The 27,804-nt window shown below is 28.6% G+C and overlaps 4 protein-coding genes across 4 annotated transcripts; 3 read left to right on the top strand and 1 right to left on the bottom strand.

The window, feature by feature from the left end:
- Positions 1-497: 497 nt before the first annotated feature.
- Positions 498-6,802, top strand: LOC112683989 (obg-like ATPase 1). Its single transcript, XM_025555270.1, has 10 exons — positions 498-608; positions 772-965; positions 1,097-1,157; positions 4,593-4,720; positions 5,582-5,757; positions 5,818-5,895; positions 5,955-6,193; positions 6,267-6,363; positions 6,423-6,545; positions 6,637-6,802. Exons 2-10 carry the CDS (start codon positions 785-787, stop codon positions 6,745-6,747), a joined length of 1,194 nt encoding a protein of 397 aa, XP_025411055.1. The 5' UTR covers positions 498-608; positions 772-784; the 3' UTR covers positions 6,748-6,802.
- On the bottom strand, positions 5,359-10,628 carry LOC112683991 (transmembrane protein 120 homolog). Its single transcript, XM_025555271.1, has 8 exons — positions 9,982-10,628; positions 9,176-9,294; positions 8,939-9,106; positions 8,568-8,878; positions 8,259-8,482; positions 7,287-7,397; positions 7,140-7,203; positions 5,359-5,502 (listed from the first exon to the last, which is right to left on the bottom strand). Exons 1-7 carry the CDS (start codon positions 10,051-10,053, stop codon positions 7,147-7,149), a joined length of 1,062 nt encoding a protein of 353 aa, XP_025411056.1. The 5' UTR covers positions 10,054-10,628; the 3' UTR covers positions 5,359-5,502; positions 7,140-7,146.
- Positions 10,629-10,783: 155 nt separating this feature from the next.
- On the top strand, positions 10,784-13,322 carry LOC112683992 (coiled-coil-helix-coiled-coil-helix domain-containing protein 2). The gene is made up of 4 exons (XM_025555272.1): positions 10,784-11,002; positions 12,676-12,820; positions 12,905-13,136; positions 13,210-13,322. Exons 1-4 carry the CDS (start codon positions 10,962-10,964, stop codon positions 13,218-13,220), a joined length of 429 nt encoding a protein of 142 aa, XP_025411057.1. The 5' UTR covers positions 10,784-10,961; the 3' UTR covers positions 13,221-13,322.
- An 8,080-nt stretch (positions 13,323-21,402) lies between these two features.
- Positions 21,403-24,700, top strand: LOC112683985. The gene is made up of 10 exons (XM_025555267.1): positions 21,403-21,453; positions 22,261-22,362; positions 22,522-22,620; positions 22,737-22,829; positions 22,888-22,980; positions 23,123-23,278; positions 23,373-23,483; positions 23,542-23,860; positions 23,920-24,101; positions 24,268-24,700. The coding sequence occupies exons 2-10, from the start codon at positions 22,310-22,312 to the stop codon at positions 24,698-24,700; spliced, it is 1,539 nt and encodes a 512-aa protein (XP_025411052.1). The 5' UTR covers positions 21,403-21,453; positions 22,261-22,309.
- Positions 24,701-27,804: the final 3,104 nt, after the last annotated feature.

Raw genomic sequence — 27,804 nt, 5'->3', positions numbered from 1 at the left:
GTTTTATTCATTTTTATCGATCGCCTGCCGCCACAGAACACAGAATGACAAAATTCCCCTATGTGATATAAAGTTGAAGTTATTTTACCTGGGAAACTTACAGTCCAACTCAACCAACTATCTGAATCATAAACACTCTAATTGGTGTTCAATAGAATTCATCAATTTAACCGTTTATGGCACACGTTCAGACGTTTAGTTTTACGTAATTTAAGAACTAAATATAACTCGTGGTGCGAAATGTCTAAAGAACGCCATCTACATCTCAAATTACTACGATTATCCATTTTTGAATTAGATGTAAGCATTTTTATAATTTTCTTATAAATTTATGGCATCCGTAATAACAGTGAATGATGAATGAGAACATTCCATTTCATTTCGCTTCAACTTTCGCGGATTTATCTAACGTTTTGTTATATTGATAATATTATTCAAACCTAACCTCAAATTCGGCGTGGACGTAAACATTGAATATCTTCTGTGATAGCGATGAATGATAACATACAGCTTTTGAAGCACATTTTGCAAATTTAATTTTTCCCGTAGAATTAGTCATCCTTTCATAATTTTTAAGATTTATTAGTTAGTTCTTTCAAAAAGCCTGTGTAAGTATTAATAACTTTTAAGTAATTATTCTACATTTTTTCGTGTTACATTCATATAATTATGTTTTTAAGTCAATATTGTTGTGCACTACCCATTTTTAAAAATTATAATTGCGGGTTGATTATGAATTATCATTATTTGCATTCGATGTTGGTCATTTAGGTGTGCTATCGTCATGCCCCCAAAAAAGGTCGAAGCACCTGAGAAAAAGCCACTCATTGGACGTGTTGGTACAAATCTAAAGGTTGGAATTGTTGGTATACCAAATGTTGGTAAGTCAACATTTTTCAATGTTCTCACCAAGAGTGAAGCTGCTGCTGAGAATTTTCCATTCTGTACCATCGACCCCAATGAAAATAAGTATTTTTTACTATTATTACTTAACCTAAATCTTTTATTTGACCTAAGTTTTTTACATTTCATATTTCAAATTATTCTAGTTAGATTCCTAGTCTAATAAGATTTTTTTTTTATTTCCTTCCAGCAAGTCGTGTACCAGTACCAGATCAGCGATTTGATTATTTGGTCAATTATTTCAAACCAGCCAGGTGAGTCTTATAATGAGATACTAAATTTAAGAATACTTTTACTATTTTTAAATGTTTAAAAATAAGGTAGATTTGATTTGATTCATTAATTGTACCAATTGTACTTTTAGACATAGTTTCCTTATCCCACTCGACTATAACTACTCAACTTTTACCCAAAGATCTTAATTATGAAATCTATGGTATTATCTGTTTTTTAATTATTCAACAATGAAATTACATTACATATTTTTACTTCTAGCAAATTTAAATTAACTTGTATGTATTTCTTTATAGGTTTATTTAACTAATAATATCCTATAGCAATATTTCTAAACCTTAAGTACCATTTACAAATGTTAAGAATTTTCACTTACCATATGAAAGTAGTATAAGTTTTCCATACTGAAGGTTATGACTATATGTATTAGATTATGTTGAATTTTAAAATATAAGCCTATATTTATAATTTATTCATGAAATATTTAATATAAGATTACTATAAAATATAAGTAAATAAAATAGTATTTTCCTTTATTTTCCTCTATAAGTTTATACATTTATTACTTTTCATTGATATCTTCATATTTAGTTACCAATGATTTTTACTTAATATTATTAAAATAAAAATAACATTTTACTTTAGTCAACATTTAATTTAATACAATATAATTATTATCTACTCTAAAAAGAATAAATAGTATCCAAAATAATGGGCTAAGACTAGCAATAGGTATTTTTCGTAGTAGCTTAATTTCCAGTATATTTATTATAGCCAGAAAACATATACCTGAGATAAAAAGGACTGATCTATTCCTTAAATACCTGGCTAGAACAATTAGATTAAATGACAACCCACTTTCATTGGATGACACTGAATTAAATGAAGAACTAAGAGTAAAGGGCATCAGCATTTCTTAAATTATAATAACAAATTACCTAATCCCTGTGGAATTCCCATCATAAAATAAATACAGAACTTAGGTTTTTCTTAAAATTACAAACTTTACCAGAAATATAAATAAGATATATAATAAACATACTAGAAGATTACAAATACTGCCAAGAAGTTTTCACAGACACTTCTAGAACATAAGATGAAGTAGAGATTTAAAATGAAAAAAAAAAATGAATTCTTTAAACTACCAAATATATGCTCTATATTCATGGCTGAGGCAATAGCGATCCTTGAGTAAATCAAAACAATCATAAATGAAGAACACCCAAACCAAATAATATTCAGCTAATTTCTGAGTATCCTCAATAGCAATTTAAACCTCTAGATATTGCAATAAAAATTTAAAACAAATTAAATGAAGCCTTAACTAAATACAAACAAATTACTTTTATATGGATCCTTGGGCATATGCCATTGAAATAAGTTAGCCAATCAACAAACAAAAGTTACCTCCACAAATGCAGAAATTATAATGTCAGGGCCTATCTATTACAACCTCAAAAGGCATGTACAAAGAATGACCAACATAAAATAGCTTAATAAAAGAAAGTAACAAATTACAAACATTTTAAAAATAATTACCAATAGGTTAGTTCCCTGAAAAGGAAAGAAGAATCGGACTTAGAAAACTCACGTATGGGTACCTTATGGTAAAGAAAAAAACCCTACTCATCTGAAGTTTACAGTATTAAAACTCTAATTATATTATATTATAACTGAATGTTTCAAATATAAACAAGATAGGAAAAACACCAAAATGGACCAGATCCACAACATTGCACTGAGGCCAGAAACTGAAGATGATTCTAAGATGATCCAAGCATTTTTAAAATCTTTAAATTTTTACAACCCAATGTAAACAAAGAAGGAAAATATATCACTTTTAGTTAATAAATCTTAGCCAACACAGGACTTACAATTCATTTCTCCTAATTGTTCTCTTTTAATTTATTGCTATTCATATGGATACATTTTTTTAATTTTTGTTAATAATCTTTAAACAATAGCCGTAAAAGCCTGGTTTCTTTTCGATATCTATAAAATAAACATTAAATTATTATATTTAAATAATATATGTATACATTCTAGGAATTAAAAAATAATAATTTTAACTGAATGAGATAAGTGTTTGAAAAATCATGATTATGCATTTTATTATTTCATAAAATAAATATCAGATTGTCAAACATTTAGTGATGATAAGTATAGTTTATTTCAAATCTTCATTTCAAAACTGGTTGACCATAATTACGATAATGGTCATCAATTAAATTTTGATTTAAAATTTTTTTTATTAGATCTTGATTCTAAGGAAATATTTTTAACAGGCCAATAGTTTTTTCAGTGTATGTGTCTTTCTACGCTACTGAATCACACTGATTCCAAATATATTACACATTTAGTATTTTTATTTTATTGTATATCTATTAATAAAAACATAACACTCTTACCGTTGGTTTTAGAATTTAATCAATGCTATTACGTAAATTACGTTTAAAATAATTGCACATCTATAAAACTATAACTAAATTATTAATTCAATTTAATTATTTTTATTTTTTAAAAATTATGAGGAAATTCATACAATATTTTTTTAAGTTCACGTCGGGTAAAAGTATCCGTAAACCGTAATGCGCACCAAGCGTTCGAGTTGCATTTGGGAATAGATTTTTCCACATTACGTCGTACGCGCTTAAAAAGAACCATTTCGAAAATATAAGTAGTTCACATATTTAAATGTCATTAGCGAGAAAAAATGTATGTGCATGTATGGTATATTGTAATTTAATGTGTATTATTATATTATTATGTGTTAACAAACGTAATAGGTAGTTATCGTCGTTTCAATAACAGCTTTTTAATTTCGTAACAGAAGCCAGAGGATCGCTGCATGGAATTAACTGTAATGGCCCTCTTGTGTTTACAAATTTACCATTATAATATTAATAGCCGCCGCGATGCCAAAAGATTTCTTCGGCGTAATAAAAATAAAGCATTTTATACGCCGTGCGCCCGTCGATGATAGGTACACCCTCGCTTTGGCTCGTCCGTCCGGTAAAATGCCCGTAAGGTCCGGAGCCAGGTAGAGATAAAAATAATCGAACCGCCGCCGACCCAAAACTATTAATAAGGTCGAAAAATCTTAGTTTCATTCACATCGGAGGCACCGCCGAAATTGGTCTGGACAAAAACAAAAAATAGCGTCCCATCGGGTCTGATTTATTGGCGAGTAAATCTCGGTAGCCGAAGAGCTGCTCAAAGTGTGTAATTCCAGAGGACGGAAATCCAATCAATGGTTTTTTTCCCATCTCGAAGGGTCATGTAATTTCCCTTCCCCACCGCACCCCGAAGGTAATTCACTTCTCGGCTTAACGGTATTTTAATTTTCAAGTGGATTATATAGTTACCCTCCTGGTTATACTAAAATAATTACATTGATATTATGTGTAATGTGTATCGTATAAAAAAAAATAATAAAAATATATTTTCTTTTTCAGTAAAGTGCCAGCGTTCTTGAATATTGTTGATATTGCTGGATTAGTTAAAGGAGCCGCTGAAGGCCAAGGTCTAGGAAACGCCTTCTTGTCCCACATTAAAGCTTGTGACGCCTTATTTCACTTGTGTCGTAAGTATTCAATATCCTATAACTTGATTGAGAGTAAAATACTTTTTGATCCCATTGTGAGTTAAGTCAATCATGAATATTTATTGAATGAACATATAATTGCAATTTGACAATTATTTTCTGTTTAAGAAAAGTGTTGATGGTTGAATAATTGAACATACTCAATTTGATTAAATTCAGATAGATTTCACCAAGTTACCAAATATTTACCGTGGGCTGTTCAAACATATTTGTTTTATTATTTGATTAAATTTTATAAGACATAGAATTGATTTAATGGTTAAATTATACTCCTAGAATTTGGTCTTAAGCATACAATTTAAATTAGAAATTTGCATGCTGAAAAAATGAGTTATAAACCATAAAGAATTCATTTAGAATGCATAATACTTGTTAATTTTTGATTTGAACTAAGTTAACTAAATTTTAGTTATTTAAAATGTTAACTAAATTTAGGTTAATAGTCATTATTTTATGTTTTATTGCTTTAATTTTCATTGTTTATATTGTTTCTAATATTTCAAGATAAAAAGTCACATTTTTTTTCATTAGGTACGTATACAATATTATATATGTAATATTTTCAAAATAAAGTGTAGCATTGTACGTCATGGATTAAATAAACTGAACATATTATATAATCTATGACAATATAAACTATAATATATATTTTTCATTTAACTAAACGAAAATATTTTAACAAAAGGTAATTCTTCATCTATATAGGTACACTTTAACAGTCATAAAGGTCTTGAAGTTGTAATTCATTGATATCTTTTAAACTGAAAAAAATCAATTCAATAATTATAAGATATTTAATACAATAATAATTATAGCTAATACATCAAATATTCTAAACAGGTGCGTTTGAAGCAGAGGATGTCATTCATGTTGAGGGTGAGGTTAATCCAATTAAGGACATGGAAGTTATAAACGAAGAATTGCGGTTAAAAGATGAGGAATATTTCCATGTTAACTTGGAAAAACTAGAAAAATTAGCCATACGTGGTGGAGATAAAAAACTGAAACCAGAATATGTATGTTTGGCATGCAAACAACAGTTTTAAATAATTCTAACTTAATAACTATGTTTGCAGGACACTTTTTTAAAAATCAAAACTGTTTTAGTTGATGAAAAGAAACATATCAGATTCGGTGATTGGAGTGCTCTTGATGTAATATTCAAAATATCATGTCTCACCAGTCAAATGTTTATGAATTTTATTATTTTCAGATAGAAATTCTCAATAAACACATGTTTATCACGACAAAGCCGGTTATTTATTTGGTGAACTTGTCTGAAAAAGATTATATTCGGAAAAAGAATAAATGGTTGATTAAAATTAAAGAATTTGTTGATAAAAATGATCCTGGTGCCATAATTATACCATTTAGTGGAGTTTTTGAAAACAAAATTATCGATATGGAAGAACCCGAACGTAATAAATACTTGGAAGAAGTCCAGGCTACCAGGTAAATATTATTTTTTTTCAGATTTATTATTTTGAAAAAAATATTTTCATGGTTACTAAAAATGTTTAAATAGTGCTCTTGACAAAATCATTGTACAAGGTTACAAAGCATTGCAATTGCAATATTTTTTCACTGCTGGACCTGATGAAGTTAAAGCATGGACTATTCAAGTAAATATAATAAAGAATGAATAATTTTGATGTCACGTAAGATTTTTAATTGATTATAGAAAGGTTTCAAAGCACCTCAAGCAGCTGGACGAATTCATACCGATTTTGAAAAAGGATTCATCATGGCCGAAGTAATGAAGTTTGAAGATTTCAAAAATGAAGGATCTGAAGCTGCTTGCAAGGTAACTTATTATAAACATATTATGTATTCAACATTTTAATGATAATGTTTTCGTTATTTCGTTCTAATTTTCTATGTTACTATTTAATCAGGCTGCAGGAAAATATCGCCAACAAGGACGAAATTATGTTGTTGAAGATGGAGATATTATATTTTTCAAATTTAATGCTGGTGCTGGTTTAAAAGATGCCAAAAAGAAATAAATGTTATTTTTTTTAAAAATTGAATTGAAAATAAAAAATTTAATTTTATATTAATGATAATTTGTTTTAATCTGTAGTTGATACATTAAAAGAAAAAAATTGCAGCTTCTTAAAAGAATTCATTTTTAATTTTTTTGCAATTATAAGAAGAGTTGAGGTTAAAAAATATATATATATATATATATACATTTATATTATGATAAAATAATGAATTTTCAATTTTAATTAATTATTAATAAAAATACATATATAACATTATAAATGCTTAACTGTTTTAAACAAAAAATTTCTAACATGTAAATAATATACAAAATATATCCTAAAAACAATAATATGACTATTTTTTTTAACATTCAAGTGAAAAAATTTGAACAAAATTTCATCTTTCTTACTTAATTTTCAGTCACTTTTCGGGTCAGCTCCTAGTCGGTTGCCAGACATTTTTCGTGTATATGTCTGCAACAATTAAGATTAATATTTATATATATATATATATAAATACAAAGCAAACATTTATAAGAATTAATTTTAAGTATTACCTTTATAATTCTTCTTATTTTCACTTCTTTTAGTTTTTGTGGAATGACCATTGAAGTAGTGATTGTATTTCCCAGGAACAAAATAAAAAATAACCCTGATAAGACAGGAACCTGCAGAATATACATAATTAATTCATATTTTACTTAATTCTGTATTTTATTAGAAAAAACTATTTAACGACATAAATTTTTTGTTATTTTAATATTACTTAAATATATATATTAATAAATTTAAGTGATTTAATAAGATGCTTAATCATGGTAATACGAAGTTGAAAAAAATCAATCATATAAATCCATGTGATTTAAGTACACTTATCAGAAAATTTAATAAGAAACAATTTATTTTAGTCATGACTAAATAATTATATTCCAAAGGTTATATTATTTCATAATTCTAAATTACATCATAAAGAAATTGCAAATAATAAAAATGTAGTAAAATGTTCCATTTGGAGTATAATAATTATACCTCGCACAAATCAAATACTTAACTAAATATAATATTATTATCATTTAACTTTAACCTGCATATGAGATTGAATTAACTCAATAATTTTAATTTAATGTATATGTATCACATTTGAAATAACAAAGAACTAAGTTTTAGAAATTTTCAAATTGTTATATTTATGATCTAATTTTAAATGTATTATAAAGTATAAAAGGATATTTTGTAGTATCCATTTGCAAAGATCATTTGAAAATGCACATTCAATTCTTATGAAATGAATACATTTTGTACTTTTATATATATTTTTTTATTTGAATAATTAAATCAAGCCATTAATTAAAAAAAAAAAAAAAAAAATAGAATATTTTTAATAATGTATTTATATTTATACCTATATATCATATTTATTAATTTAAAGCTAAAATTTTCAATTATTGGCAGGCTTAGAACTTTTTGTTCTGATCCTTCCTAAAAAATAGACACAATACATAAAATGAGATTTCACTGTATTAACTAACCTGCCAAGTAGCATGTGGATGGTAACACAACTTATATAGAGTATATGCATTGTATAGTTGGAAAATATATCCTAAATATAAAAATGGTAATAGAAAACTAAGACCACGCCACATCCAAGAATGAAAACCTTCTATGGTAATATCCATGTTATGACGTTCACCTAATGCTTTTAGTCTATATAAGACTCCTTGCTGGTACACAAATTGGAATGATTGAACTACACCTAAAATAAAATATAAATCTTAAAGATGTATACAAAGAACCAATGCAAAATAAAACAAAAAGTAAATAAATTATATGAAACTTACTAATGAGTACATTAAAAATCATAAATTGTGGCCTAAATATAAACCATGTTTCTGAATTGGGCCAAACAAGTAACACGGCTGAAGCTACAGTTGATATGAAATGATGAACCCGCCACCAGCCTTTGATTTTAGAACCATTAACTTTCAATATGCTCTCACGTATTGTCAATGTACAATAGTACCAGACTAACAGAAACAAAAAAGTCAATTCAAGTGCTCGTTTCTTGGTAAGCAAATTCATAAGTGATAAAAAGAAACCAATTATGCTTAGAACCAGTTTGAATTTTTCATATTCATCTTTGTAACGAAACCTAAACAAAATTTAATTTTTTAAATAATAACTGATATTCATTTGTTCAAATTATTCGTACTTGTCTTCTTTATTCAGAATTGACACATTTACATTGCCCAAAATAATTTTTAGGTATGATCCGTTTGGCTTAGGCAGTGATTGTTCAATATCAGATAGTTGTTGACGACGATGGTTGATATCTTTCCAAAGTCGCTGAACAATGTCTTGACGTTCATCTTTATCAAATCTGTAAGAAAAATATTTAAATATTTAACAGGTGAATCAAATTTATTATTTAGAATTAAATAACTATTACTTTTTTAATGATTTTGCTATGAAATTTAATCTGTATTTTTGGTGACTAACTTGTTTCATACACTGTCCTTGAAGATCACTAACTTCTTCCACTTTGGCCAAATACTCTTTATTAACATTCTAAAAATTAAACATACTTTAATGATTATTTTATTTCATAATGATTAGAAGTCAAGTTATATTCAACAGTAATTGATTTTAAATTAAACAAATACCTAAACAAAAATATGCTGCTATATCACAAGAGCATGATATTATAAAGAATAATTTCATTGTAATATGGTAAAATACTTGGTAATCAAAGAAGATGTAGGTGGTAAGGTATTTCAAGGTATGACTAATAATGCTGCATAGTGTATAAAACGTAATTTGATACTTTTACTTAACACCTGATAAGCTAAAGCCATTAACTGTATTCTAATTGAAATTTAATATGTATTACTTTTCTCAAATTAGATATAATTTACAGTTAGTAGATTAAAATTTCACATTCGTAAGCGGGAAAAATCACACGTTAAGAAGCCACCAATCATAATCAATTAAACGAAATGGAATACGCACAATGTGTTGGACTTTGAGACCGTAACGTCAAACGACCGTTTTCAATCGAAACAACAGTACCTACCGAGATGACGCGAACGTTAAATACTCGCCCCATTGACGGATGGGACGACTGATCACGAGTGCACGACGATTCAATCGCGATGTATGGCTATTGCGACGTAAAAACAACGGGTCGGGAAAAATGCGACGTGTTAGAAAGAAAAAATTCGAATACAAAAAAAAACGCGCGACGTAGATACGTACCTCAAGAGTCTTGTACTCGCCAGCGATCGAGTCCCAGTTCTGGATGCACTCGTCGAGATTGTCGCACTCCATAGTAGTGCGTATGCGGCTCAATTGCGCGCTGGCAGAAGATATACTGGCCGTTAAATAGGGATACGTCCACGCGTACGTCTCTGTAGTGGACGGGTCAAAGAGCGCAACAGTCAAGGTTAAAAGCGTTGCTACAGAACCGGAATGACGAAGGTGGCGGTGGCGGCGGCGGAATTGTTTTCGTTGTTGTTGTTATTAATGTTCGTGGTCCGGTCAACGCGATGATACACCGTCGTCGGCGTTCACACGACATTTTCGCCAAGGCCCGAGCGCATAATAATGATTCACCAATAACACCTACGGCGGCGAGAACCGGGAGTGTTACCCGACGTGACGGCGACGCACAAGAGCAGATCACACGCGTGAGAGAGAAAGACTGTGTGCATTAGTACGCGAACACGTGTATGGAGCGGACGACAGCGCGCGCGCGATAGCCGGCCTGCGGTAGGCACTGGCCGAAAAACTTGTCCGGTGGAAAATAATAATAATAGCCTGACACTTTAGAAGTTTGCCGCCGTTGATAAAAATCCAAAAAATCGTGTTCGCTAGTCGACGCGTTGATAACTGATAACGGCCATGCGCGTAACGGTAGCGTTTAACGGCCAAAGAGAACGCGAAAAGAGTAACCCCTCCACTGCGACTGATCGTTAAGTACCGCGGTCAGCACTGAGAAACTTCTAGAACGCGATATTGCGCTCGGTGACGCCATTTTTACCGATCAGATGTTTGTCTCCCCTCTCGCCCGCCAACCGTATCTTTCAACTCGATGTTGGTGCCTGTCGGTCATTGTTAATCATCAACTTTCGTATAACTAATCTTATTAGCAAGTCTCGCAGAACCTGTGAAACCAAACGCTTTTCTTGGAAGAAATTTTTTAATTTTTTTGTACCAGATCACACTTCAACGACAAAATGGCAAGACGCGGACGTTCTCCGTCTCCAGCACCGAGAAGGTAAATAATAATTATTCGCTAAGACCGCGAGCTCGATGTATTCTGTTGATGTACTGTATCCGACCGCCACTACAAGGTTACCATTATTTACGCTTGAACGTTGGCCGTTTCGGGTCCGTTTTTCCCTGCGTCATCTTTACGATAATTGTTTCGTACCTATCTGAGAAATTCAATTATTTTAACAGCGCTTGATAGGCTAGATAACCATGTCTTCGAAACGTACGCACACCATGCTACAATGTGGACGTTTTACATCATCGAGTGAAACATCAATCGTTCTAACATTCTGTAATAAATAAAATACAGAAAACATTTCAGTCTGATCCACGTCATAGTTAATTCGCAATATTGCATTCAACTACGGGTACTTTTTTACGAATTTAATATATTTACATTTCACATGTGTATAAAAAAAAAGGTTATACGGCATAAAGTAATGTCAAGCCTATTAAAAAATATTATATTCCGACAATCCAATGCCATTTAATTTAATAACATTTATTTTGTTGCATTGGTTCAATTATTTTTTTTATGTAACTTATTAATACCATGTTGTAATATTTTTATGAAAACTACAAATAAATATAAATTTACAAATACTAATGAATAGAATTTTCTCTTAAAAATTACAGCTCTAAAATTGAATGTATTTTTAATCCAACTAGATCCATAAGTTAGATTCAAAAGTATTTTATTAAAATTTTAAGGTATAAGTAAAAAATCATTAATTTTTATGTATTTTCATGATTTAATTATGATGTATAAAACAATAAATATTTAAGTTACATATTAATATTTAACAAGGAAATTACTTTATTCATTTAAATTCTTGTTTGTGGCCCAAAAAAAAAATTTGGCAAAGCATTTTATTTTTTATAAGTCCTTCATGTATTAATTTGCTCAATATTGTGCAATTAAAATGAGGTAATTCATATTGATGTTGAATTTAATTTCCAATAAATAAATACCTATTTTAATAAATTATTAGTATTCCTTTACTATAAATGAAATATACTTATATTGATTGATATATTCATAATTTACATGATAATTACAAGCTGTTTCCAATGAAATTAAATAGGAGTCACCTATATATTACTCTTGGTGCAGAAATAAATAAAATAATTTTAATATCTATACAAAGTAAATAATAATATTGGATCGCATCTCAAAATAATCATGTCTGGACTAAATATTTATTATAAATAAGCACTATGATCAAATAAAAAATTTTTTTGAAAGAAAAGTAATGTAAATTACTATTTTATATTATTAATTTAAAATCAAAATGTTTTGCATATTTATTAAGTTTTTAAATATTATTTAGTTTTTATTTCCTAAATCTTAAATAAGTTTATTATTATCAAATTACTGTTAATTTTTAAGGTTTAAAATATTCGATGCTAATGTCAGATATGTTCTAACAATGGATACTGGCATTCCTAGTTTGTGTCTGAGAGTATCTAACAGATGTTATATACAATTTTTAGTGTTCTAAAATACTCTATCGAGAGTATGTCCATAATATTTGTGTTGACCACTCATCTTGTCCGATGATGTCCATGTCATATATTGTGATTCATTTAAATAATAATTGCTGCATGAGAGATGTTAAGATATTTTTAAAATGATGCATTTCTTTATTATATATCTACTTAAAATTATTATTTCAGATCAGCAGCCCCAGCTAAAACACAGCAATATGCACCTGCTCCACATCACCAACCAACTCAAGTAGCTCCAGCTCAACCCCAACAGCCTGGATTATTTGCCCAAATGGCAGCTACTGCTGGTGGTGTTGCTGTTGGTTCAGCCATTGTATGTATATAAGAACATTTTTTCATTTAATGTATTAATAAATAAAATATATATTAATATTAAAACATTGGTTTTTTTTTTTAGGGACATACTGTTGGCCATGCAGTCACCGGTATGTTTAGTGGTAGTGGTTCCAACAATGAGGTACAACCTCAAGCTCAACCTGTACAGGCAATTCCAATGGAGCAAAATAACCAACAAGGTGGAGCATGTGCATTTGAAATCAAACAGTTCTTGCAGTGTGCACAAAACAATGATGATATTTCATTGTGTGCTGGTTTTAATGAGGCCATTCGCCAGTGCAAGGAAGCTAACCGTAATGTCTATTTAATATAATTTATATAACACTTTATTTTAAATTTATTTTTGCATTTTTTTCTTTTTTTTAGGTTTAATGTAATTTAGAAAGCTGAATTAAGATATTAAAGGAAGTAGTTTCAAAATTATAATGGATTATGTTTAATCAATACTAAAATACATAAATATTATCAACCATCTTAAATATTGTTTGTATGTTAGTAAATTATTAAAAAATATATAAAACACAATATTTGTTATTGTATGCATATTGCTTGTTATAATGTAAAAATTAACAGTAGAAAGTTAATAAAACATATTAAATAGATATATTTTATACTTAATATATTTATTTTATATAAAGTAATGGTAAATGGTATATTATGTTTATTTGGGTGTAAAATTTTATTGCAATAATTTTTGCTCGTAATCTATACCTTTTATCAGTACTGATTAAAATATTAAAGTCTGATATCCAGTGGAAAACAATTATTTATTTTCAAAAGAACTATGAGATTTTATTTCACAATACTTAAGTCATAGTCAAATAAAATTATTATGAATATATAGTAAACCTTGATTATCTCCGATAATGGTAGGGAGGAGTTACATGTATGAAAGAAAAATATTGTTAATAGAGACTTTATTTAACAAATTTAAATTAAATTTTTTGTTTATTTTTATTTAACCAAATGTCATATTTCAAAATTATTGGAGCTTGAAATTTAAATCTATTAATTTTTGTTAAAAATAATTTTTCTTGAATATACATGGAAGTTAAAATTTTCATGTTTATAGAAAACTTAACAAGGATATCATTTACTTCCATAGATCGTTGTGATGTAGTCAATACCTAGTTTATTAGATTAATATTAATCATCTTTACCTTATGTATAATATGCTGCTTACTTACATACCTATACCTTTATTTTTGGTATATACAAATTATCAAAAGAATGAATACGGTAAATTGTGACAATTAAAGTTGTACTGTATTTATGAAGGAATGTTAAATAGGTTAAGTAGATTAAAAGAAATCTTAACTTGAGGATGATATTTTTGGCCCCTACTATTTTTGACTGCCTATAATTAAATTTGTCTGGCAATTGTTAGGAGTAAATATAAATGGTGTATAAAGATCATTTAAAAATTAATTATGAATTTCATTATTTTCGATTAAAATTTATTTTATGTTTAACACACATATGTCATAAATTAATTTCCAAATAGCTCTCCTTATTTTTTTTAATATAAACGTAATAAATGACTATTTTAAAATCAATCTGCTTTGCTAATATCATTACTAAACTAAGAGTTGTTAAATTTGAAACTTGCTTGAACAGAATTGATCATTAATCATTGTTGAAACTTTTTTATTTTTGAAAGCTAATTGAAATTACACTGCTTAGCACTAAACATTTATACAGGTAAGTTACAGAATATAAGTATGGGAAATGTGCATTTAAACTTTCTGAAGAAATTTCACATAAAATTATAGTAAGATGCAAACAAGTTTTAAAATATTTATTTATATCTACCTTTTTTTCTAGTAAAAATTTAAAACAATTATTGACACAATACAAGGATGAATCCATCATCTATTTACTATCTGGGAACTGAGAAATTATATAATATAGCTGACCATAAACATGTAAGCAAGGCCATAACTGGAAAAAAATTTCGGGGGGAGTCTAACATTATTATTTAATACAATTTATAGTTAATAAACTATATTCACCGCTAAAATGTTTCTACTTTTAAAAATTTCGGGGAGGGGGTCCGGACGCCTGGACCCCCCCCCAGTTACGGCCTTGTATATAGGGAACTTAGACTCTCCCAAAAAATAATGTGGCACTATTGTACTAAAACTGTTAACATTTATTTTTATAAGCTATTATTTAGTTCCTATTAATATTAATTTTTTTTTCTTTCCGATGGGAATGATACTTGCCCCAAAGGCCCCCTTGGATCTACCCATGACGCAGTATAAAAGGGATCTCATTGAAGTAGACTAAAACGTCAAAATTAAAACCTATTACGTAAATAAAGACAATAATAACACCAAAAGAATATTGAACAAAGTAGAGTAAAATAATATTTTGGCTATTTTTATTTTATATATATTAAGTGATTGTTATCCTTACGTCGACTGGTGTGCAATGGCAACATTAATGTTTATGAAATTATCAGCTGCGCTTACTGTACTAGGTAATAATAATTAAAACAATAAATCAAATTTCTTCCATCGTGGTCTGTTCTCATAAATTATTCGAATTGATACCATTGTACTCATAAGTATGAAAAACTTTTTTTTTTAAAGTTGATATACTTCATCATTCAAAAAACAGTGGTGCTATTAAAAACTTGTGGATTTTATTGATTTTGAAGGTCGAATGATTCAGTTGACGATTCAAAGTCTGTGGTTTAAACTTAATAATTGCCGTCAAGATTAATTGTAAACATACAACATTTCAATAAAAAAAATATTTTGTTTTTAAATATACTTTAAACCATAGGCAGTTTGACATTTTTCAGTTAGTGGTTCAAGCATAGTTAATACCACCCACCCACTTATCAAAAAGTCATATTAGGTACAAAAACTTACATAATTTTTATTAAGTCACCAATTTTATATAAATGACCTCTGTCAGATGCCAAGACCAAGTACCCGACTATTAAAACGAACTCACTCCAAACTCTTTGGTAGGTAGTTCAGTGAACCACAAAATGCATGATTAAGCCGCCTCTGCGTTAAACAAATTATATTTTAAAAGTGCATATTTTCTAAATTGTATACATGTTTTATAATACTATTTAGATAGAAATTTTATTATAATACAAGTATAAATATTATATAATAATATTTATGGCAATAAATATAATACAAATTAAATTAAAAATGATTTTGGAAATTAAATTTTAACTACAGCTGGTATCGAAAATGTAAAAATAATCATATTATATTAAAATGGTTTCAATTTAATTTCATTATGTTCTACTAAAATAAAATGTAAGTTTAAAAAGTGTAGAGTCTAATTAAAAAGAGGGTCTCTTAAATTATTTCTCTGGACGAATTTTTCCCCCAGTCCATCATTGGTCTATTTTAAAATATTTGTTAAATTTTATTATTGTGTCCTTATGATTAGGTATCTGAATGACAATCATGTTTAAGAAGAAACTATGAACTTCAACTTATCTTACTTATTCCTACTTTATTGATTATGATTTATATTGAATATGAACGGTTTAAGAAATAATAAATAAATATACAAATTCAATTAGTTCGATATATGGTGCGCGTCTATAAAATAGTAATAATAAATAAATAAAAAACCTTGAAAATATTTGAAAAGCTTAGAAGACGAATTGATCAGTAATATAAATTTAACATATAGTGTCAAACAACAATACGAGTGTGATATGAAAAAAATAAACAAACAAAGAACATGTATACATTATATTTCACTAATTAGTACGTATTATATAAAGGATGGTATCGTGATTCGTGTTTGTTTTATGAATTAGTCATAATGTGTTGTGTCTGCTGTTAAATGTTAGTACCTACTACAATAGCCCACTATTTCTTGAAAAACAAAATTTAATATTAATTTAATATCATTGCAAATGGAATTGTTTTCTTATATTCCATGAACTATGTTAAAAATTAGCTTGATAAGTATAAAATATTGAATTTATAATAATTATCTCTATAATAATATTTTTAAGCGTTACCAACGGGAATAATTAATGCCTATCGCCATCTGTAATTGTTGTTTGTTCGTAATTAAAATCTATTTATGCTTTCGAAAGTTGTAAATTAGTCATTAGTTCAATACTCATTAGTCATTAATCTTTAGTCTGATTATTCACTGGGCAGTCCCGAAGATGAAAATCAAGGGAGGTGGGTGAATAGTATGAAAAATGCCGACTACAATTTTTTTTACTTAACGTATGTAGTATAATTCACTATATGTAGTCGTATTTTTACTTTTTAACATGTATATATGTGTCAGTATCGCACGTTCTTAAAATTGATAATTTAATTATATATAGGTATATAATAATATTTTATATTGTTTAATAAATAGTTTTATAAATTTTATTTGTGTATACACTGTATTACGAAATATGTAATATTTGTTCTCCGCAAAAAAAATTAGGTCCTTCTAGGCAATAATGAAATAAGTCTGACTACCGACTGGTGTTTTTGGTGGCGGAGTGAGATATTCCTCAAGACCCCCCTTCGGGACGGTCATTATTATTCATTTATCGTGATAACGTGCATTTGATACACTGAACCGTCAACCACAAAAACGAAAAAATAATCTTAACCGGGAAATAATAAAGTAAAAATTCTATGGTGTCAGACAGTGTTTATAGATAGGTTATAAATTAAGAGCCTATTAATTAGATTATACGGAGTATTATGTTTGAAAAAACTTGTATTTTATAGATGTAAAACGTAATCAAGTCAGCGTTAATCAATAAAAAGAAATTGTTTATGTTTGCCGCTTTTTAAAATCAAACCAGCTTGAAGTGTTCCTCATTTGCATAAAAATTCTTTAGGCACCTATTTATTACCATCCAAAATGTGTAATTTATAACAAATGAAAGATGAATATTGGTTTAGGTTGCATGAGATTAATTATAAGTCAAAATTAAATAAATCCTTTATCTTTTATTTATTTATTTTTTTGTTCAATTTAGGTTTTTAGTTTTCTAAAATGTATTACATAACATTTAGTTTCTTTAACTTAATCGCGTGGTAATTGCTGTACGGTGGTCTAGAACAAAACTAAAAAAATCGGCTTTTGCGTGATGCATGTAACCGCTGTTACCAAATACTCTAAAATGCACTATCTAAGTTAATAGCGCAACCAAGATTTCTTTTCCGGAAAAGGGCTTATACATTCAAAAAAAATTTAATTTCGAAAGATATTTGGTGTGGAGAATGAGATAAGGCTATGTTAACTACGAATTTCGAATTTGCCCCCATTTTAAAATCCTGGCTACGCCATTGTCATCAACCTAACTATCAGCATCGATGGGAGGAAGAAGCATATTTTTAATGGTACCTCCTGTCCCATAAACTTTTCGTTAATAAAAATCATGTTATATACATTTGGATAGATTCAATTAATTGTTCTTTTTACCAAAACAATGGATGAGAAAAATATTAAGTTTTGGATCATGGATACATACAAACTATTGTCACCGCGTATTGTAACGAATGACGATAAACGAAGATTTAATCTACATTTTAACACTGTTTTAGGCCACGACTGATTATGGACGTGTATAAAACTACTACTCTGGTGCAATTTTAACTCCGACAATAGGCCGGGTCATCGCTTGATTGAACCTGGCTGTAATTTTGTCTATGCGGATAAATAAGGCCGAGAGATAATATTGAGACATTATTAAATTAGTTACAGGGATCATAAGTGTAGATTTGCATATGAGTCATTGAGGTGAGAACTGAGAGTACCTATAAACATGATTTTATTGTATTTATAATTGTTATTATGAGCGTCTATGATATATTGTATAGTAGTGTGCAAATAATGTTTGTAATTATTATAATTATGACAAGTAGGTCAAGCTAATATTATGATAATATTATTGCAGATATTATAATATATTTGTTATTAGTAATATAAACTATTATGTTATAAACTATTTTTCTTATTTTTATAACTCTACATATATGTAGATGAGATATATTACTGTACACGATGAATTTCGGTTTGATATTTAAGTAATTTTTATTAAAGCCGTAAAAACATACTATAACAGTTAGTTCATTTGCCAAATAAATAATTAAAAAAATGGCGGCGTTCGAACCGAACCAATAATTTTTTAATCTTAACTGGATACAGTCTTCACTCATTTTTGGTTCGTGCATTTCATGTAGTACGTTCGTTGAATATTTTTCGTATTATAATCTAACGTGTTCTTTAATTAAATACAATTGACCATCTCCATTTCTGTTAGAAGTTGTGACTTTCTAGTCTCGTGTCATTAGTTCATTTACGTTTGAAATTATTAACTTGTTATATCGACTATAGTAAACTATTTGCGTATAAGTGATGTTTCATCAAGTATTGTCTTGAGAGACGAATAAGTGGCTATGGTTTTATGAAGATAATGAGGAGTAATAATTACTCTATGATGACAATGCATAAATTAAAACTATGTAATTTATAACACAAATAAATATACAAGGTTTGACCAAAACCAGTTGTCAGCACATTATCTTCACAAGGAAAGCAAGTGCTTGTCAAAGTAATACTAGGTACCCATTTACATTTACTACATACGAATTTATTTCGTTTCACGTATTATTTTTGCATAATTTTTTATTTATTTATTTATTTATTTTTTTTTTGTGCTTATGTGATCCATAATCAGTGCAACTGAATTTTTCAAACGTATTTATGTAGTTCAAACAATCTTAAATGTTACACGCGGAACGAATACATTGTTATTCGGTAAAAACAAAGGAAGGGAGAAATTGAAAAAAATGTTACTCACCGCATTTTAATCTAATATTAATTACACACACCGCCAACGATGTAGTAATATTAACAAACACGTTCGATAATTTTTAAGGCAAAAAGTCGATTTTCGTTTTCACATTTTGCAACGGTCGCGCGATTTGCTAATGGCAGGACCTACAATTGTTGTGTGTAATACGACATTTGTAAATGTGTAATAAAATCTCATTAGTCGGGAGATACAAAAAACAGTGATTCGCGTGAACACATATCGTAGAATTGGTGTGTACTGAGTTAGGTACATCATTCTTAGGATACAATTTAATCGATTACGAGGAAACTCATCAGTGGATTACATCACGGGCAATAAACATTCATGCAAAATTATTCGGGCAGAACGAAAAATTGCTTTAGACCCTGGCGAGTGTCATTTCCGCGGCACTAGAATATGGTAACTGGGTAAGTATAGCAAAAATGTCTGTTCATATACCATATACTATGATATAATAAACTTATTATAGTTTTTTTATATCATGCCATATACCATGGATATATACAAATATTAGTATCGCATAATCCGTATATTCCATTAACTTACCACAGATCATGTGGCGTACATAGGCGGCAGTGTTGGGAATAGATAATGCAAAATTTATCTAGATCATAGAGTAATACTCTTTACTTCATGACTTATTTACAATGCCAATTCGTCTAGTTCATACTTTTTTTCGATCGAAGTTAATAAAGTACCCTTTATCTTAGTTCTGATAGCGTTTCTAATGGTAAAAAATGTATGTTTTATTTATATACCAATTCTGAACATCTGCCTTTTTGGTATTACTTTTTGGAAAATTATCTACGAATGTCGAATGTTACGATGATCACAATGATAGACGGTTCTTCGAGGTTATACAAAATTGTGATAAACCAAGATTTGAATACATCCGAGTTAATTTGGTTATGGTGATCCATTGAGTTACATTACTTCGAAAAACCAATTTCAAATTTGCATATCCTGCATGTACACCTAAAGGTAGCCTTACTTTGCCCATCGGTATTTGAACACTTATCGAATCTGAGTGGTTTTGATTGACCCGCACAGGCGGATGTAAGGTACTGCGAACTATGCGGCCGCATGGGGCAGAAAAATGTTGTTGAATGTTGGTTTTGTTTTTTATGAAATACCTAAAATAACATATTTTTTAAAATGTATTTTTACCATTACAAATTTTAAACGGCATACCTATGAGGATTTTGTATTCCTTTACTTTTAGCAAAGTATATTATTTTTTTTCCAGGAACTCGTTGATAATAAGGTCGACGACTATGTGGATTGTTCATGAATATCACGTTTTAAAATTTAATAAATAACATGCACGGGCAGAGAAAACACGACTTAAATAATGAGGACCCAACACAGATATACAAATGTTAACATTTAAATTATTCCGTCTTTGGTTAAAACGCATCATTTTCTGTTTGAAACAATATCAATTGTTAGTTTTATTAACAGAATAACACAAAGTTCTACAAAACTTATTTATATACATTTTTATTACAATACGATAGTGATGATTAAAAAAGTTAATATTTTCTGTACCGTTTAAAACAAAAAACATAGTCATTTACTTTTATTATAAAATCAAAAACTGTTGGCTAAAAAGTATTATTATATTATATTACTCGTATTCACAATTTATACATAACAACCTATGGATTTCAATTATATTGTTTATTGTTGAATCTCAACATTGCATTTTGTCATTCATCGTTCAGCAGTATCCAGGTATTGTAACCGACAACTTAAATAGAAAACAGAATTAGCAGCTACTGTTATAAGTAAGTATATTTATAATAATATTTTGAATTAAAATTAGATTCGCTCTACAGAAGTTATGAATACACGGAGATAGTCTTTTTCTAACTTTTTTCTCACTTCAACTACCAGCCCACGGCGAGCAACGTCAAACAAATCATCCTATCATAGGAGAAGGATGGGGGCACACGTGTCGAGTCTTTTACTAGCGAGAACAACATGAAGTATAAGTTGTCTTCATCGGAATCGTATTGGCAAACCCAAAATCATTTATCGTTAAATGTACATATCATCATGATCTTCAAGGATTACAACGAAATTTTACAATATAATTTTCATAACAAACTTTTCCTTTTATCATTTTACATCGTATACCCGGAAGGTACATAAAATATTTCGGATTTATGAGTACGATAACAAGAAATATTGATATATAAGTTACAAACTATCAACAGCTAATGATAACTTATATAAATATTAACTATTTTATCGTTTTTCGTGCCATTGTCCAAAACATGTCTGAATTCAACTATAATAATATAAACGTTTATGTTTAGCGCAAATTTTTTCTTTAAATCATTGTTCTAATAAATGAAAAGCAGGATAAATTAAAAAAAATTAATGGACCTTAGTAAAGTAACAGAATACTGATAATATGCTAGTTGACTTACATCAGGAGTTATGAAAAAATACTTTACATTGATCTTAAAACCTATTTAAACTTCTTAATCTGGCACAAATCATGTAAAAACTTCATTACTAAATGTAATTGTAACTTACCAAAATAACACAAATACCTTATATTAAAGTGTAAATTATAACTTTTTCAGATTCTCATAATCTATTTAGACTATTTGATAATAGAATACAATAAATAAGATGAGTGCTTCCAACATGATGAGTGAAATCAAAACAGGCAAGCAAATCAAGAGGTAACACATTCAAATTCATTCCAAACATGTTTTATATTTTAACATTGAAAAATAATTTATTATTATTTTGAATGAATCTTAGTAATCATAAATTCATTTTTAAATTATTCTTTTTAAGAAATTCTAAATTATTGTGATTAACTTATCAAATCAATATAGGACTGAGGAATATCCCACGATTTTGGAAAGTTATGCGCGTGAATGTCCAAATGGAAAAAGAGAAAAAAAAAGGATTTGCAAAGCTTTACCTAAAGATGGGTATGATCAAATAGTTAAATATTTTTTAGATTTAAATTTTTAAATATTTAACTAAATGGTTACTAATTATTACCTTTATATTTGACTATAATAGTAATGTATGCCTTAATGTTTAGAAATAACGGAACTCAACAGAAGAAGTTGAGCAAAAATACGGCAAAAAAACGTAAACGCGCTCAGCAAATGGAATCAACGACAAGCATCATTGAGTAGAGTTAATTTAATTTTTTTAAAATTCTTTTATCTAAATTCATTGTTATTCTACAGAACGGTGACTCAGTATGAAAGTCTACCGAAAAATAATAATTCAAAAGTGGTACCAAATGAAATTATCAATCCTACTGATGGACCTCATAATAGGTATTTATTATAAAATAATAATTTAGTGTACAAAAAATATTTTTTTTGCTAACACAAAGCTTCTTATGATTACTATTTTGTTTTACTAAACCAAATTGTATAAATCTATATCCATTATATTTTAAATTAAACTTAAATCTAGTGGTCAAAAAACATCGAATAATTACAAGTCTTCAGATCATAATGGAACCAAAAATGTTGAAATAAAAACTAACGTGATTATAAGTAAAGATAAAAACGAAAAGGTTTTGGAAGATTTAAACGTGCCAAAAATCCAAACCAAAGGAAATGGAAATTGGTATATTATTATTTATAACAAATACATTTATGATTTATTTTATTAGTGCCACCGAATTTTTATTTATTAACAAATAATTGTTTATGTTTTCCAGTGTACTTAAAGAAGTTGACGAAAATATGTTCAATTTACCTAGAGACGTTGCTCTAGCCCATTGTATTGCAGAAGATTTACGTATGGAAAGAGGAGTCGCGGTTCAATTCAAGTAAAACTATTTTAAATTTACATTGATTAAAACAATAATTATTTTTCTGGCTATCTAGACGTTATTTTGGAGGTATTGGTCAACTTATGGACCAAAAACTTACCGTAGGCGATGTTGGAGTGGTGGTTAAAAACGAAACAGAATATGCTTTTTATCTGGTGACAAAAAATTATTGTAACGGCACGTCGACAATGTTATCATTGTCACATGCATTAAAGTCGCTCGTAGAAAAAATGCAAGAAAGGAAAATAATCAAACTAGGTATTCCTCAAATTGGCTGTGGAATAGATGGATTGGAGTGGTCAAAAGTTAAACCACTTATTGAAGATATTTTTGCCGGATCCGGAATCGAAATAACTGTTTGTGTACCAACAAAAGTAAGTGTTGGAAATAACAGAATATTTTATTGTTTTCATAATCATAAACCTATTTTAAGATATTCTATCGTCCATCACCACCTCAAATGAAAGTGTATATAACACCTAAGAAACTATTGGAAATTAATAACAAGCTAAGTGACTTATTATTACTGATTGATATTGAACAAATAAAATCAAATTATTTGAAAAATGACTTGGTAGATGCTGTAAACTTAGAATATCCTTCTTTCAAAGAAAAGTAATTATTTTACAACTGTATTACATTATTTTAATTGTTGTTAGCTAAATATATTATAAATAATAAAACAAAAATAAAACGTGAACATCAATGCTGAGCACTCTTAACAATGATCTAAATGTAATTCGTACGTTTTAAATCCTCATTTTATTTTGTCCGACCATAGATTAATGAAGGATATTAAGACTAAAGCATTGAAGCCTGGTGACGTTACCTCTTATTTTATAAAGAAAGAAAATATACACTGTTTATTCACTAGTCAGTCAGCATATTACAGTTCACTAGAAAAAGGATTTTTAACAATAAAAAACTACGTAAGGAGAAGTTATAGGAACTTTGCCATTCAGAGTGGTCCCATAAAACCAACTGCATACTTTAAGCACATATCAAGAATTGTGTTATTGTTACGTTCAATAATTTATGGATCAGAATTATGGTTATGCGGTGATAGTGATCAGACCAACGAAAAAGAAGTGTACGAGCACTATTGTAAACAAGTTTTTGAGGAAATTAGACTTTCAACAAAGTCGAAATATAGAAATAATCTTCAGATAAGCAAAAGAAACAATCCACCGAAAATTAATTTGCAAAGAAAATAATTTTCGAAAATCCATAAGAAAAAACTTACACGATTAATCAAAATACTAACACAGTTGTGCATTTAAACGAATAATAAATTATTTAAATTATAGCTTATCATAATAGTTAAAAGTTTTCGGAGTATTTGTAGTACACATTATTTTTATAAACATAGAAATACAAGTATACAATATTGTTTTTGCATTATATTTCGATTTCACAAAAAAAGTTATCCACTCAATATAAAAATTTAAAAATTGCGTTAAGTGTCAAATATAGGTTTCCATTTCGTGAAATGGAAAAAATAAATGTCCATTAGATGAACCTAAAAACGACTTACGCGATATGATCTAAGTTCATGAAATAAATATCTATTTCGTGAAAACTACGATTACACTAAGTGGACTTTAGATGATACATTTGAGAATTGGAGAAAAAAAAAATTCCAATATTTTTTTGAAAAAATTCCAAGTAGATTCTTGATCATGTGGCAATACTATTCGTATTTATGATGATACGAATTTCTAAATTGGTAGTTCATTTAACTTAGACACAAAATATCGGAGTAATATTTTCCATGTTTTACGAAGTTTTGGTTTTATTTGATTGACGTTTCGTACGTTTGATGTTAGAAGAAACAAAAATTAATATATTACAAATCACAAATAAAACAATTGTCATATCTAAGAAAAAAATCAAATATGCAGTATGATTTTTAGCATTAAATACTCATTTCATAAAATTTGAGATTAAGATAAGCAGAGTTTTTCATCAAGTACTGGCTAGCTATTTGTTTTAATATTTAAATATTGTTATCATGTTCACTTGGGTTTTCTAATCTTTGAACAGCAGTTTTAAGAAATTAGATGACGGTATTCGATCGTGTAAGGAGTTGCAGTTTTAAAGACTAATGTTTTCTTTCGGAATCTGAAAATTACGTATTTACTAAAAAAATTACGTAAAAATAGCTATGAGTATACTCTAATTTAACTGTTTATTTATAATTATATATTTTTTTTTGTAATTTTAAAGTTAATTTTTGTATTAATTATTTTTATTTGTATTATATATTTTAATATTTTGAAAAAAATCATTTTATGTTTTTTTATAAAAAAAAGTTCAAGTTGTCGCGGCACACCTTTCAAATTTCACGGCACACCCTTTGGGAAACACTGATATAGATAATACAATTGTATACATAAATATAATATATACTGATAATATATACTAGTATGTATAGTCTAGGCATCGAGATAGATAAACAAAACTATAATATTATATAATATTGTGTATCTATCTCGATGAGTCTAGGTAAATGTTCGCTTTATAGAAACTGTTAGATATGGCGTTATCGGTAAAATTTAACCGCGTATAGCAGGGATGGGCAATTCGAAGTTACAAGAGGGCCAATTTTTAGAAAATTAAAATTCAGCGAGCCAGACCATAGGTAAATAAAAAAGATCATTCAAAATATGAATTTTAATTAGCATTCAGTGGCGTATTTAGGGGTGGTGTCCTGGGGTTAAACCCCCCCCAATTTTTTTGTAGTTCTAATTATTACTGAAGTATTTCAAAATATTGTTGACGAATGACGAAATATTTTAAAACTGCTTTGAAAATTGAATAATGTATATTTCATCTTATACCAGAAAATAGGTACTATTCATTAGCAAAATATTATTTGAACTTTCGCAGTAAACCGTGAACTACGTAATTCTTAGAATTGTATTATCGTTTCGTGATGTCGGGTGAGCCGTATTATTGGTTATCGCCTTATTATCTTTCTTCGAATACAAGTGATTGTCAACTAATTACTATAGCAAAGGCCGACTATATAAAGTATATACTGTGTACAGTGTACAGTACACTGGAAGTACCTACAACGATTTTATTTTTTGCTGAATAATTAAAAATTTAAGTAGATATCCTAAGATTTTTTTACTAAAAAATTACCATTTATGTAAGGTATTAAGATGTATTATAATCAAGTATGAATTCGTGATGAAACTATGTTAATATTTGTTGAGATAAAGTATTGCCAGGAGTCAGGACACCCCCCAAAAAAAATCTCAAAATACGCCACTGTTAGCATTTATATACACCGAAATAATAAATTCAACACACACGACACGGGAGCGTATTTTAAGGGGTGGCGAAGGGGGCGATCGTCCCTCTGGATTCATATTTAATGAATCGATTATATGTGAGATAAACATTTCAAATTTTTTTAAAGTGGATCATTTAATAATGAAATCAAATTACAGGTAGCTGTGAATAGGGAATTGGGCTTTTTGTCGGGTCCATTCTTAGTGAAAAATCAAATAAAACACAAGACAAAAATTTCAAAATACAGATAGGTGTTAAAAAAGAACTACACAAAAATCAATTCTAAGTGGATCCGGCATTTGATTAAAAAAAAAAAAAAAACCACAAATATTAAGAATTCATCTGATTTAAATATTATCAAAAATTTGACTTGCACATTTTTAGCTTGAATTAAAAAAAAAATTCGATTCGCCCCCCTCTTCCCAAGGAGTAAGTCTAAATACGCCCTTGACACGACAACATAACACGAATGATACGAAGAAACTGTTGTAGTTAATAGTTTGGTACAGCTATGGTTGAAAGCTATACGTATGCATACATATGACATGTAGACATTTATCGATATTTAATACCAGATAGCAATTATAATATCAATAAGATAGAGTATAGACGATAAACTTTTAAATTGAGTGATGTAATTTGAAATTATAACACGGGTCAGATAAAAATGGCTCGCGGGCCACCAGTTGTCCACCCCTGGCGCATAGGTAGGTACCTTCAATTTAATTATTCATTAGTTGGACAAAGAATGGCGCTTTAGTGCGTTACCATATTATTGCTAATAATTGTATTATAACGATTATTTGACAAGCAAATCCTACAAATTATCCGTGTATAATTCCATTGAATTATTCGATAGTTGGCCGTCCACCGATAATTACAAGTACGCGTAAATTATTTAAAGTGGCCACAGTGTTGTTTACACGTACATTTATTTAAGTATATTTTATTATGTAAAAGTTATTTTTTTCTGGATAGGAGTGGCAAATTTAATTTTACATAGGGGCGGAAAATTGTT

Source organism: Sipha flava, unplaced genomic scaffold (assembly GCF_003268045.1).
Source record: "Sipha flava isolate LNK unplaced genomic scaffold, YSA_version1 238_pilon_pilon, whole genome shotgun sequence".
In the NCBI taxonomy this organism is placed as follows: Eukaryota; Metazoa; Arthropoda; class Insecta; order Hemiptera; family Aphididae; genus Sipha; species Sipha flava.
Note: the sequence above shows the minus strand (reverse complement) of the source record. Positions and strands in the feature narration are given on the sequence as shown.